Below are 10,335 nucleotides of genomic sequence, written 5' to 3' on the forward strand. Positions count from 1 at the left end.
CTGCACTCCAGCCTGGGCGACAGAGCGAGACTCCGTCTCAAAAAAAAGAAAAAAAAAAAAAAGAAAAATAAATCTGTAAGTTATTTTTAAGAGACAACAATGATGTTCCTTATAGCATTGTGCAGAATAGTTATTAGATGGAAACTACCTAAATTTCCACTAATGGGATAATGGTATGTTATGGGGTATTTTAGTTTCTACATTAAAATGTTAATTATTTGTTTCTTAACTTTTACATTGCTTAGTATTTTCATTTTGTTTTAGGTAAACTTTGGAGTCGGAGTTTAAAACTAGCTTATACTCTACTTAATAAACTGACAAGTAAGAATGAACCTCTACTTAAACCTGGAGACAGAGTAAGTAACTAGAATGTCACTTTGTTGGAATGAGCAAAAGCAGAGACTTAAATAATCTGTTTCATTGAAATTAGTGTTCTATCATTTAGTTAGAATTACAGCATTAATAAAAGGGATTTAAAATCAGCAGTGAATGCTGGACGTGGTGGCTCATGCCTGTAGTCTTAGCACTTAGGGAGGCCGAGGCGAGCAGATTGCCTGAGCTCGGGAGTTTGAGACCAGCCTGGGTAACATGGCAAAACCCTGTCTCTATTAAAAATACAAACAATTAGCTGGACATGGTGGTGCATGCCTGTAATCCCAGCTACCTGGGAGACTGAGGCATGAGAATCGCTTGAACCCGGGTAGTGGAGGTTGCAGTGAGCCAAGATCTCGCCACTGCACTCCAGCCTGGTGACAGTGAGAGTCTGTCTCAAAACAAACAACAACAAAAAAAATCAGCAGTGAAAAATAGGGCAAAGTTTGTGATGTAGAGTAAAGCAACATTCTTTTCTTGCACTCATTGTCTGTCCACTGTTTCTTCGTCTTCTTTTCTGTTTGACTTCATATATGTTAATATTAAAAATGTTAGATTCCAGAGCTTAGAATTTATGAATTAAAATCTAAAGTTCTGAAACCTTGCTGTGAAATTCTGTATTTTTATCTCCTTCCCTATTCTATGTGTCTAGGTAACCTCCTTGTTCCTATCTGCCAAAATGGGATGCTGGAGGCTTATTCTCTTGTGCTACACTGCCCTATATGGTTGGCAGTAGCCATTTGGGGCTATTTAAATTAGCAAAAATTAAATAAAATAAAAAATATAGTTTCTCAGTTGTACAAGCCACATCTCAGGGGCTCAGTAGGAGTGTGGCTAGTAACTACAGTATTTATAGCTCAGAGGTAGAACATTTCCGTCATCATAGAAAATTTTTTGGGGCAGTACTGCTGTAGGCAAGCTGGACCAGACCCGAGAGCCTCTGGTATACTAGAAAGTCCAGGGTGGAAAATAGTTGAGAACATGGTGAAAATCATTACACCAGTGAAATCACGTAGTGAGAAGGTCACCTGTGTCAGATCACCCAACAAGTGGACTGCAGGTTAACAAGCTGGCAGACGGTTCCAAGTAAGTCTTTCAGTGCCTAACTCTTTAATGTGGACTATTAGCCAAGGACTTTTAAGAAGGAAATGTCATTATGAGAGAAAATACCAAAAGACAGAGAAAAGGAAGGGAAGAGAGGGAGTGAGAAAGAGAAAGACAAGAAAAGTAAGGAAGGGAGGAAAGAGGAAACAAACTTGAAGGAAAGCTAGATATAGAAAACAGTGTTTCTAAAAGGTGAACATTAATATTCTTGGAAATCAGATGAAGATGTTTCATAAGTCAAGAAAAGGATGCCAGTAGGAAAGAGAGATGGAGAGTGGAGTAAAATAGGACAAAAAGACTCGATCAAGAAGACTCAACACCTGACTGATAACTGGAGTCCAGAAGGAGAAAGGAGAACAGAAAGTGAAACATTTTAAATGAATATAGTAATTCAGGACAATATCTCAGACCTGCAGAGTGTAAATATTCAAGGATGCACACCAAAACACATGCCCATAACACTGTATAATACCAGGGGTACAGAAAATAATCCCAGAGCGTTCGGGGGAAAAGTAGGATGTACACAAAGGATCGGCAATGACAGTGGCTTTTGGGTTTTCTCGTTGGTAAAACTGGAAGAGAGTGGAATGATGCTTGAAAAATTCAAAGGGAATACAATTTTTAACTTACCATTCTATTCCCAGAGATTCAACAGATTTGAGAATGGTATAGCCATTTTCAGACATGCAGGACTCAGAAACGTTTGGCTCACAAGCACTTTCTTGGCGAGTTCTTAGAAGATGTCCCTGAGCCACATGAGTGAGTAGGGTGCAAGCAGGGGGACCACAGTGGATATCCCCAGGACGATCACTGACAGCAGTCCGGGGAGCAGCACAGCCACCATCAGGAGAACCGAGACTCCAGGGTGGGGTGGAGTCCTCAGCACCCACCATCAGGAGGACCGAGACCCCAGGGTGGGGTGGAGTCCTCAGCAGCAGGGGACATTCACGGCTCTCCTGAGTGGGTGGTTATTTGGAAAATGATACTGAAGGGTATTTGACCCATCTGAGGGAGTATTTTAAAACAAATTAGCTAGAGAATACACAGAAAGCAACACAAGTAGAAAGAAAAGAAAGGAAATGTGTACTTGGCTATAAACATGTAAACAGTTTAAGAATAATACTTTATGACATGTGCTCATAGATGAGATTTTATGTAACTCTTTAGAATGAATTTAAGAATCACTAATTTTCTTGAAAAGCTTTCTTACAAGGATAAAGACTTACAGATACTTTCTTGACTTACAAGAGAATCTCTGTGGTTAGGTGAATCATAAAATTGACAAGGTCACAGTGATTGAGTTGAAGAAATTGGTGGCAAATTCTGCCTCCTATAATATTACAGTTTATAAAAGTGAACAGAGCTCTTCATAACAAATTCTGTAAAAATACTCTTTCCCTACCAAACATCTAGTCTCAAGGTTATAGATTACAGTTCCGGGCAACCACTATTAAAACCAAATTTTGAAGGAGAACCTTGCCCTTTTCAACAAACAAACTTGTGAGAAACTAAATTTCCAGACCTCAAGTACAGAATATAGATACAGCTTAAATTTTGTCTTACAAAGTGAACGCTTATTGGTTGTTCATTGTTGTGTGTTCTCAAAGGCCCTAAGTCAGCAGTCTCTGCTTAGTTAAATAGCTATTTGGACTTGTCCCTTATGGTTTCAAGCACAATTATTACAATATTTGGGGCTTACAAAAATTTTATTTTGTAAGTAGCTTTTAATTTAACTAGACACTGTAAAAGGTGGAAATTTGAAATGCTCATTTCTTTGTACTGTTGTAGGTGGCGCTTGTGTTTCCGAATAGTGACCCTGTGATGTTCATGGTTGCATTTTATGGGTGTCTCCTGGCAGAGCTGGTTCCTGTCCCCATAGAAGTGCCGCTAACGAGAAAGGTAGCAAACCCGTGGCTCAGGTCCCACATGGTTCGCTTCCGAACTTGATACCAGCGGTATCTTACTTCCTTTTCACTGAGTGTGGGCAGGCAGCAAGCAGCTGTCTTGACAGAGGAGAGGAAGCTAGTGGTTGACAGGCTGGCCAGGACTCAAGAGAAATCAGATGCCGTTTGGTCGGAGTCTCTTCTTGTTGGTGAGAGGGTCACTGAGAACCGTTTTGCTGGTGATGCTCCCACACCACCCTCCTATGAGGGGGAGCTGTTCTGTCATCTACATGAATTTCCCAACAGAAATGATAGCCAGTTTTTCCTTTAATGAATAGAATTATGGTTCAATAAGATTTTGTTAAACTTGTCCTCAAAACCATGTGTTTATAGAAAATATTATTTCTTAGGGATAAATGTATCATTACAGTGATACAGCTCACTTCTCAGTGGCAGTTTTGAATAAACGAGATGGAAATTATCTTGTGTTTCTATTCACTTACATGACAGTAGGCAGTTTCTGTTGCTGATAAATTATTAATGTGCGGTCTTGCTTATCCAGGTATCTATAACATTTTGAATATAAATATCAATAATCTGATTACTGAAAAAAAATAACATTTAGGAGTAGACAAGGCATGTATTTGAGGAAATCGGCTTTCTGTCATCCTGTCCCAGAATTCAGGCAGTTGTTAACATGAGCATTATCCACAAATATTCAAGAATCCCAAAAGTAAAACTAGCAATTAAAACTAGTGTATCTCAAAGGATAATATATTATGAGCAGGTATTTGAATGCAGTGATTCTTAGGAGTAAAACTAGAGATCTGTCAAATTTATATGAAGAAAATGACAAAATACTGCTGAGGGACACAGAAGACTTGGCTACAAGGAAACGTGTTTCTGTGTGGAAATAATATTGTTAATGACCAGGCCTCTGTAGATTAATTTGTAAATTTCAAACATGATTCAATAGAAATTTCAATACCATTAATTTTGGAGTTTGTTAAAAATGCTTCTAAATGTCATTTGTAAGAATGAACTTTGAGAAATTAGCCCATTAAACTTTATATTTCACCACAAATAGAAACCAAAATTATCTTTTAAATTTAAACATAGTTGTCACATTTTAATGAAGTATTTCCATGAAAAGATCGTATATATCAATAATAGGTCTGAATTATTCTAGAAGTCTTGTGAGGGATGGAAAAAAGATCTGTGCATGGCCTGGAGCACCAGGGGTCTGGGTCTGGGTCTGGGTCTGCTGTGGGCACCCCACCCCCACACTGTCACTCTGCTTTCTGCAGGACGCAGGCAGCCAGCAGGTTGGGTTTCTGCTGGGCAGCTGTGGAGTCTCCTTGGCCCTGACCACAGACGCTTGTCAGAAAGGCCTCCCCAAGGCACAGACGGGAGAAGTGGCAACTTTCAAAGGTGAGGCCTCCCAAGGGAAGAGCAGTCAGTGTTCTGACTGTGGTCTGTGTCAAATGCATGGTGTTGCAGAAATTAAACGTGACAGAGGTGACTGGGTCTTCAGCAAAAGCGATCCCTTGTTCAAGGCCTTGGTGAATCTTGGTTTTCGTCGGGCTTCATGTCTCGACCTGCACTATCTGATATGGTAGCCACTGGCCGGATGTACCTTTTTAAATTACATAAAATGAGTTGAGACGAAAACTTGCACTCGCACTCCTTAGTCGCTCGGTAGCTGGTGCTGCGTGTTGGAGGCGCAGGCTTCGAGTGGGGGGAGCAGGTGCCTCTCTGACTGCCGGCTGTTGTGTCCTGTCTGCGTGTCACAGGTTGGCCTCCCCTCTCCTGGCTGGTGATTGATGGGAAGCATCTAGCCAGGCCCCCCAAGGACTGGCACCCTCTGGCCCAGGACACAAGGACTGGGACCGCCTACATTGAGGTAATGACCGTTCCTAACTCAGAGCATCTAAAAACATGTCCCACAGGTTTAAGTCTTGCTTTTCCTAAGAATATAAATTACTATTCTTTTTTGTTAAGTTTCGGCCTGAGAGTTCTTGTTTTATCTCTGCCCCAGAAATACAGTGTCATATAGATGGTTGCTCAGACCCTTCCAGGTTTCTCTCTTGTCTCGTTCTCTCCTAACTGGCTCCCTGGGGATGCAGACAGTTATGAGGGAGCCCATGGCGCATCATTGCCCTCGGGCACCTGCCCAAAGGAGCCACAACTTCCACTGAAGCATCCCCTCAGGGGCCAGGGCTTGCCATGCACCTGGGCCTACCCAGATGATTAGAGGAGAGACACTGACCACTTCTTCTTTGGAAGATTCTGTCAGTCTCCATTCTGTCTGTTGTCACCTCTAGAAATACCGCATCATGTTTTTTTCCTTGAACTCTTTCAGTATAAAACCAGCAAAGAAGGCAGTACGGTGGGGGTCACAGTGTCCCACGCATCCCTGCTGGCCCAGTGCCGGGCCCTGACCCAGGCGTGCGGGTACTCAGAAGGTAAGGGCTCTCAGGGATGGGGTGGCGGCCCCTCCAGCCTCACACAGACACCTGACCTACCTAATCATGTGATTGTCGCTGCACCTGTCAAAACCACCCCAGGTGCCTTTGCTTGTTAGTCCAGGTCATGCCAGGTAGGGACATGCACCGTCTTTAGCATACTTATGGGGTCTCTGTGGTTGTGCTGGCCAGGAGGGCACACGGCGTCTCTTAGCAGAGTCCAGGCAACCCCATCAGGGTTGTTTTCAGTAAATGCACATGGATGTTGGTTTTATGGAACGTGGAAGCTATAGCCCACTGATACATTTATACGCAGTGCTGGGTTCACAGCCTGCCCTGGGGGGCTGGCTTACTCTGTGACATACTGAGGGTCAGGGTATTCATTCAAAAAGAGGAAAATGCTTTTAGTTTTCTATTACTGTATCTGTAACTGTAGTTTTGACCTTAGCTGTCATACATATAAATATATGATTTGTATTTTACATTTATCTTTATAAATATATAACATATTTATATTTTTATAAACATACGGTTTATCTATATTAGGATTATAGATGATCTCTTTGTATAGTCAGCACCTGATTTACTTCAAATGTCATATACTTAGGGAAGTATTTTTAAACTAATATTATTTAATTGATAAGTACTAATTGTATATATCTATGGGGTACACCGTGACAGATAATTTAAAAAACTGTAAAAATGGACTCATAGTAGTTTTCTTACATTGTAATACGGGAACTGAACAAAGCTACAAAGTGAAATTGAATGGTTTAAATATCTAAAATATAGGTGTTCAGGCCAGGTGCAGTGGCTCATACCAGTAATTCCACTGCTTTGGTTGGCTAAAGCAGGAGGAACACTTGAGGTCAAGAGTTTAAGACCAGGCTGTACGACATAGTGAGACCCTATCTCTACAAAAAAAAAGGGAGAAATTTTAAATAAAATTTTAAAAAAGAAAAAAAATAGGTGTTTAAAAGCAAGGGGGTAAGTTGAGGGCACAGCTAAAGCTTTTACTGGAGATTTGGAAAATGATTTTAGGTATTTTTTTAAGGGCTTTATTAAATTTAAAAAGTTAGATCTTTCAGATCAAGCCCCATGACTTTCTTTGTCTTCAGCCCAGAGCTAATCTTACATATGTCACCTATAATTTGGGTTCTTTAGCCAGGCGTGGTGGTGTGTGCCTACAGTCCCAGCTACTCGGGAAGCTGAGGTAAGAGGACCGCCTACGCCCAGGAGTTTTGGCCTGTGCCAACCAGGTATCTGCACGAAGTTTGGCAGCAACATGGTGACCTTCTAGGAGTGGGGAACCACCAGTTTGCTAAGGAGAGGAGAACCGACCCAAGTAGGAAAGGGAGCAGGTCAAAACTCCAGTGCCGATGAATAATGGGATTGTGCCTGTGATTATCCACTGCACTGCAGCCTGGCAACATAATAAGACCCCGTCTCTAAATAATAACAATAATAATTTGTGTTCTTTAGCCAACAGAGAAAGGATGTTTATAGTACTGTTATTCATAGTGCAATAGCATTTCCTGGCACACAAATCAAACCTCTCCTATTCACCTTTGGAGTGCTGTGGCCTTTGGCAAGAAGCCAGGTCTGCCCATAGCCCCAGGCTCTGCCTTTCTGCCTGTGTGAGGTGGGAGCCAGATCTTAGAGAGGACTTGGCCGAGGGCTCTGAGCAGAGAGCTGTGCTGCGAACCCTCAGTACTGCTCTCCACTCCAGCTTCCTAAAATGTGTTATCTGCACGTCTCTGCATGAGAAAACGGGCAGAGGAAGAGTGACTTTCTGAAGGGTGATGTGAACCATCAGCTCTTATAGAGGGGAGATCCCGGATCACGGCCTCTGGGTGTGAGAATTGAGGAGATGTGTAGAGTTGAGAAGTAAGAATATCCCTGACAGTTTTTCATCCCCACCTCTTGAATCTGAAAAGAATGCCCCATCAAAATACCTGATGAAAAGATGTGGAGAGGCTGGGCGCAGTGACTTAACATCTGTAATCTCAGCACTTTGGGAGGCCAAGGCGGGCAGATCACTTGAGGTCAGGAGTTTGAGACCAGCCTGGCCAACATGGTGAAGTCCCTTCTCTACTAAAAATACAAAAATTAGCCGGACATGGTGGTGCATGTCTGTAGTCCCAGCTACTCGGGAGGCTCAGACGGGAGAATTGCTTGAACCTGGGAGGCGGAGGTTGCAGTGAGCTGAGATTGCTCCGTTGCACTCCAGCCTGGGCAACAGAGTGAGACTCCATCTCAAAAAAAAAAAAGGAAAGAAAAGATATGGTGACACCTTGTACAGCTTCTTCAGTATGTGATGTTCCCGTGCCTTGTGATTAGTGCTCAGGACGGTTCTCGGGGTTGGTTGCATGACCCTCTACTTTTATGTGTTTCCGGTAATAGATAACCCAGATTATTATTAATTGGTGCGTGGTGTTTGGAAATGCTCTATCTGTTCCCTGAAACTTACGTGTTGATGATGTACTCACCTCAGAATTTCTCTAGAAAATGCATAGGGCTTATTGAGAGCGTTGCTCAGTGGTTTAACCTTATTTGTCTACTTGCAGCAGAAACATTAACAAATGTGCTGGATTTCAAAAGGGATGCTGGTCTGTGGCATGGAGTGTTAACAGTGAGTGTTGTTTGCTGATGACTAATTGTTGGAACAAGGGATTGAGATGAACCCAAGCCTCTGCCTGAAATGTTGGGAGAGTACATCGGTTTTGTTTTGCTTTTTCTGGTGTGGCTCGGGCCCACTCGCCCTGAGCGTGTCTGCTCCCCACAGAGCGTCATGAACAGGATGCATGTGGTCAGCATCCCCTACGCGCTGATGAAGGCCAACCCGCTCTCCTGGATCCAGAAAGTGTGCTTCTATAAAGGTAACGGATACCGTCGTCACGGCACTCACCCTTTTGTAGGGAAATCTCTTGGCACTGACCTTTGGTGATTAAGAAAAAAGAAAGCTGACAGGTGGAACTGCAGATGTAGGCCGAGGAGCCGTGGGGTGTCTTTCTTCGTCACACCCCTGCCCGGGAGTATGGGGGCTTTCTCTGCCTCGGGCATAGCCCTCAGGGTTTCATGGGTGATGTGGTAAGTAGGGCCAGTTGGTGGGGTCTGGGCCTTGCTTCTCTCAGCAGTTGAGGTGCCTCTGGGGACCAAGCAGGAGGCCCCAGCATGGCCACACCTGCACAGTTGGCAGTCTGTGTCTCTGCCCTGTGGAGCTCAGTGGCACTTTTACCAGCCACTGAGGCACTGGATCACCTGGGTCGCCCATGTTGCCTTGTTCTATCTGCTGGGCTGTGCCCCTCTGGACATGTCTCAGAGCAGTGTGGAGCGGCAGCTGTCTCTTGTCTGTCCTACTTTATGGAGGGAGACTGCAACTTGGGTGGGGGTGGGGGGATTGCTGGATTCCACATGCCAGCCAGTGCAGGAGCCAGACTGAGACCCGAGACTGTCTGTTTAGCTCCTGGGGTCCTCACACTTCTCAGCCAGCACCAGGGGTTTGGGGAGAGACAACGTGAGATGAAGTGGGCACACAGGAAAAGAGCAATATAGAGCTTCTAAGAAAAAATTAACGTTAGAAATGGATCTGAGCTTTTGATGTCTAAATTGTACCTCAGAGTTGATTTTTGTGGAAAAGGCTTTGAGGGTTAGTTAGACTGCATGTGAGAGAGGGCTGCAGAGAGCTTCGGACCTGGGAGCTAAGTCTTGTGTCTGTGCGTGTACACCTTTGTGTGGGATGAGGTACACGTGTCTACAGGCGTGTGAGGGGCCAGCCCTCGTGACACAGGGATGTCTGATGTCTGTGCCGTCCTCTCTCTGCAGCTCGGGCCGCGCTGGTGAAGTCGCGAGACATGCACTGGTCTCTCCTAGCTCAGCGAGGCCAGAGGGACCTCAGCCTCAGCTCACTGCGCATGCTGATTGTGGCCGATGGCGCCAACCCATGTGAGTGAGTCTGTGTGGCTGGGGCATACCCCACACAGTGTCCCCTTCTGCAGACCAAAGTAGAACACACTGAGAAGCAAAATTGAGGCGTTTGCACTGCCAGTGTCATATAGATACACATGTCCCATCATTTCTATGACACAGAACATCTTGTTGATTTCACTGGTTTATCTCATGCATGTTTATTAGGCCACTAAATTTAAAAGCAATTTTAATATGCTTGATGAAAGATATATGCCTTAATGAGAGTCATCTTTCTTAAGAAATTACCAGATTGTGCTGTGGCCTGGGGTTCCTGTTTCTCTTTGGGCCTATCCCCAGCCTCCTGCCCTTTGTCCTGGTGCACCCACATCGCTGGCTTCTGGCTTAACTTCTCCCATCAGGACCCAACCATTCTCCCTCCTGGTTTGCCTAGATGTTCCCCACGTCCTCCCGGGAGGAGCTCCCTGTGGCTGCTGCCTGAGCACGTAGGACCTCCCGCGTGCGGTGGTCCCGGTGAGCGCCTAAGACCTCCCGCGTGCGGTGGTCCCGGTGAGCGCCTAAGACCTCCCGCGTGCGGTGGTCCC

The 10,335-nt window shown here is 44.4% G+C and overlaps 1 protein-coding gene across 1 annotated transcript in view; it reads left to right on the top strand.

The window, feature by feature from the left end:
• DIP2A (DIP2 disco-interacting protein 2 homolog A (Drosophila)) overlaps positions 1-10,335 on the top strand; it is a 106,971-nt gene that overhangs the window by 64,413 nt on the left and 32,223 nt on the right. The window contains exons 9-16 of the mRNA XM_011954211.1: positions 265-356; positions 3,265-3,375; positions 4,667-4,790; positions 5,153-5,262; positions 5,722-5,824; positions 8,392-8,456; positions 8,610-8,703; positions 9,650-9,769. Of these exons, the coding sequence (XP_011809601.1) occupies positions 265-356; positions 3,265-3,375; positions 4,667-4,790; positions 5,153-5,262; positions 5,722-5,824; positions 8,392-8,456; positions 8,610-8,703; positions 9,650-9,769 (819 nt within the window). The remainder of the gene's footprint in view (positions 1-264; positions 357-3,264; positions 3,376-4,666; positions 4,791-5,152; positions 5,263-5,721; positions 5,825-8,391; positions 8,457-8,609; positions 8,704-9,649; positions 9,770-10,335) is intronic.

Source organism: Colobus angolensis, unplaced genomic scaffold (assembly GCF_000951035.1).
Source record: "Colobus angolensis palliatus isolate OR3802 unplaced genomic scaffold, Cang.pa_1.0 Scaffold38, whole genome shotgun sequence".
NCBI lineage: Eukaryota > Metazoa > Chordata > Mammalia > Primates > Cercopithecidae > Colobus > Colobus angolensis.